Genomic DNA, 1,782 nt, shown 5'->3' with positions numbered 1-1,782 from the left:
TCCTGCATCTCCCCCGCCCCCCTGCCTCCATGCCCCTGCCCCGACTTCTTGCACGGCCCGGCTCCCTCACTGGGACGCAGGCTTCATGAGAGCAGGCACTGGCCCGGCGCCCTGTCTGGGGGAGCCTGCCCATCACTCACTAGGCACATCCCCAGCTGGAACGTGGGGCCGTAACAGTGCCACCTCCTAAACGGGCAGAAGAGTCCCTGGCACACAGGGGTGCCCCAGGGCTGGCTCTTCCTCCCAGGAGCACACTCATGGCAGCTGGCACACCGCACGCAGCAGGAGTCAGTACACACTCACCACACGAACACAGACTTTGTGGCTGAACTTACGGGTGTCAGAGCCACAGAAATACGTCCCGCTGGGAAGGCGTTTATTAGGAGGAAACGATAGCAGATAAAGCGTCTGAGAGGCCGAACGCCCGCACATACCTGGCCAAGGCAGCAATATTCCCGAAGGTGTAGAACACGGCGAAAAGCTTGATGCCCCCGGGAAGCCACAGCAGGCCAGTGCCCTGCGTGAAGACGGAGAGTTACTTCAGTTCCCACGGTAACGGCTTCACGTGAAACGTGCTACCAGAGCAGTGGTATAAACGGTGGCAGTATGAGTTTAAGTATAAATGCGCTCATACAGCCCCGTGTCATTTTTAAAAGTTAGTTTCAAGGTTACTTGCTAATTTGAATCTTGGGTCTATCACAAGTACAGACACCTGAGCCATCGCACAACTTCCTTCATACATGCATGTGGGGAAACCTCAGTCTACCTAAATGCCTTTTAAATGGTGAGTGAGAAAAGGGAGCTAACATCTAAATTACGGACTCGGCAGCTCTTTTGATTTTATTTAACTTTAAGGAAGTAATAATCCACAGCCCCCCAATATTAACTTCTACATCTCTGCACTGATCTCTGCCTTTCTTCAAGCGACTAGCTAGGTCCCATCACAGTCTCAGAGCATCCAGGCCAAGGCCCCACGCAGACATGGCCACGCAACCCCACGCCGCACTCACGAGGATGGAGAAGAAGATGCCGCTCACGAAGCAGATGGCGAACCACTTCACCCGGGTGCTGAAGCTCAGCGAGGAGGCGTCCAGGACCTGGGAGGGCGGGGGGTTAGAGCACGCGCTGGGGCACCACCACCCGGTCCTTCACACGCCGGTTCCGCAGCCCGGCGTGGTGTCTGTCACTGTGCACGCTGCAGTGTCGTCTAACGTTAGGATCCCCTGGCCGTTAGGGAAGCAGGGTGGTCTGGGACCGCGTGGCCCTGAGGAACCACGGGCATCTGGGCAGGTGTGCTAACAGGATGTGCTCCTGTCAGAGACAGTACAGCCCTCCGACAGGGACAGAAGGACAGAAGGCATAAGGTCCGTGATAAAATACTGGGCGACTGGAAGAGCAGAGGACAGGAGCAAGGAGACGGCACACTGCTGACAAATGTCGAGGCTGGGTCGTGGGCATCTGGGCTCACACGGCCTCCCAGCGTCGGTCCAGGTCGCTGAGACGAGGTGCCCTGCGGGCAGTGAGGGGCTGGAGAGGGCGGCCTTCTGGAACCAGCTCCCGCCAGCGGCTCACGGCCCGGAGGCTGGGGCACGCCCGCCTGGCGATGGGGACCCGGGCAGCCAGCAGCCGTGTCTGCCATTAGACACACCTGACTGACAGCCTCCACTGCAAAGGGTTCACTGCAGCAGCTCAGGAGAGCGGGGGGGCTCCCCGACCAGCAGTAAAACCATTTGTGAGCAGTAATTTATTCTAGAGCAGCGTTGCCAGCTGGTGGTCCGTGAG

The 1,782-nt window shown here is 58.3% G+C and overlaps 1 protein-coding gene across 1 annotated transcript in view; it reads right to left on the bottom strand.

The window, feature by feature from the left end:
* The window catches only part of SFT2D1 (SFT2 domain containing 1), a 7,391-nt gene extending 5,826 nt beyond the window's left edge, over positions 1–1,565 (bottom strand). Inside the window, exons 1-3 of the mRNA XM_015558394.1 lie at positions 1,381–1,565; positions 1,011–1,097; positions 435–517 (exon numbers count right to left, since the gene is read on the bottom strand). Of these exons, the coding sequence (XP_015413880.1) occupies positions 435–517; positions 1,011–1,097; positions 1,381–1,458 (248 nt within the window). The 5' untranslated portion in view covers positions 1,459–1,565. The remainder of the gene's footprint in view (positions 1–434; positions 518–1,010; positions 1,098–1,380) is intronic.
* Between the last annotated feature and the right edge of the window lie 217 nt (positions 1,566–1,782).

This window comes from Myotis davidii, unplaced genomic scaffold (assembly GCF_000327345.1).
Source record: "Myotis davidii unplaced genomic scaffold, ASM32734v1 scaffold592, whole genome shotgun sequence".
In the NCBI taxonomy this organism is placed as follows: Eukaryota; Metazoa; Chordata; class Mammalia; order Chiroptera; family Vespertilionidae; genus Myotis; species Myotis davidii.
Note: the sequence above shows the minus strand (reverse complement) of the source record. Positions and strands in the feature narration are given on the sequence as shown.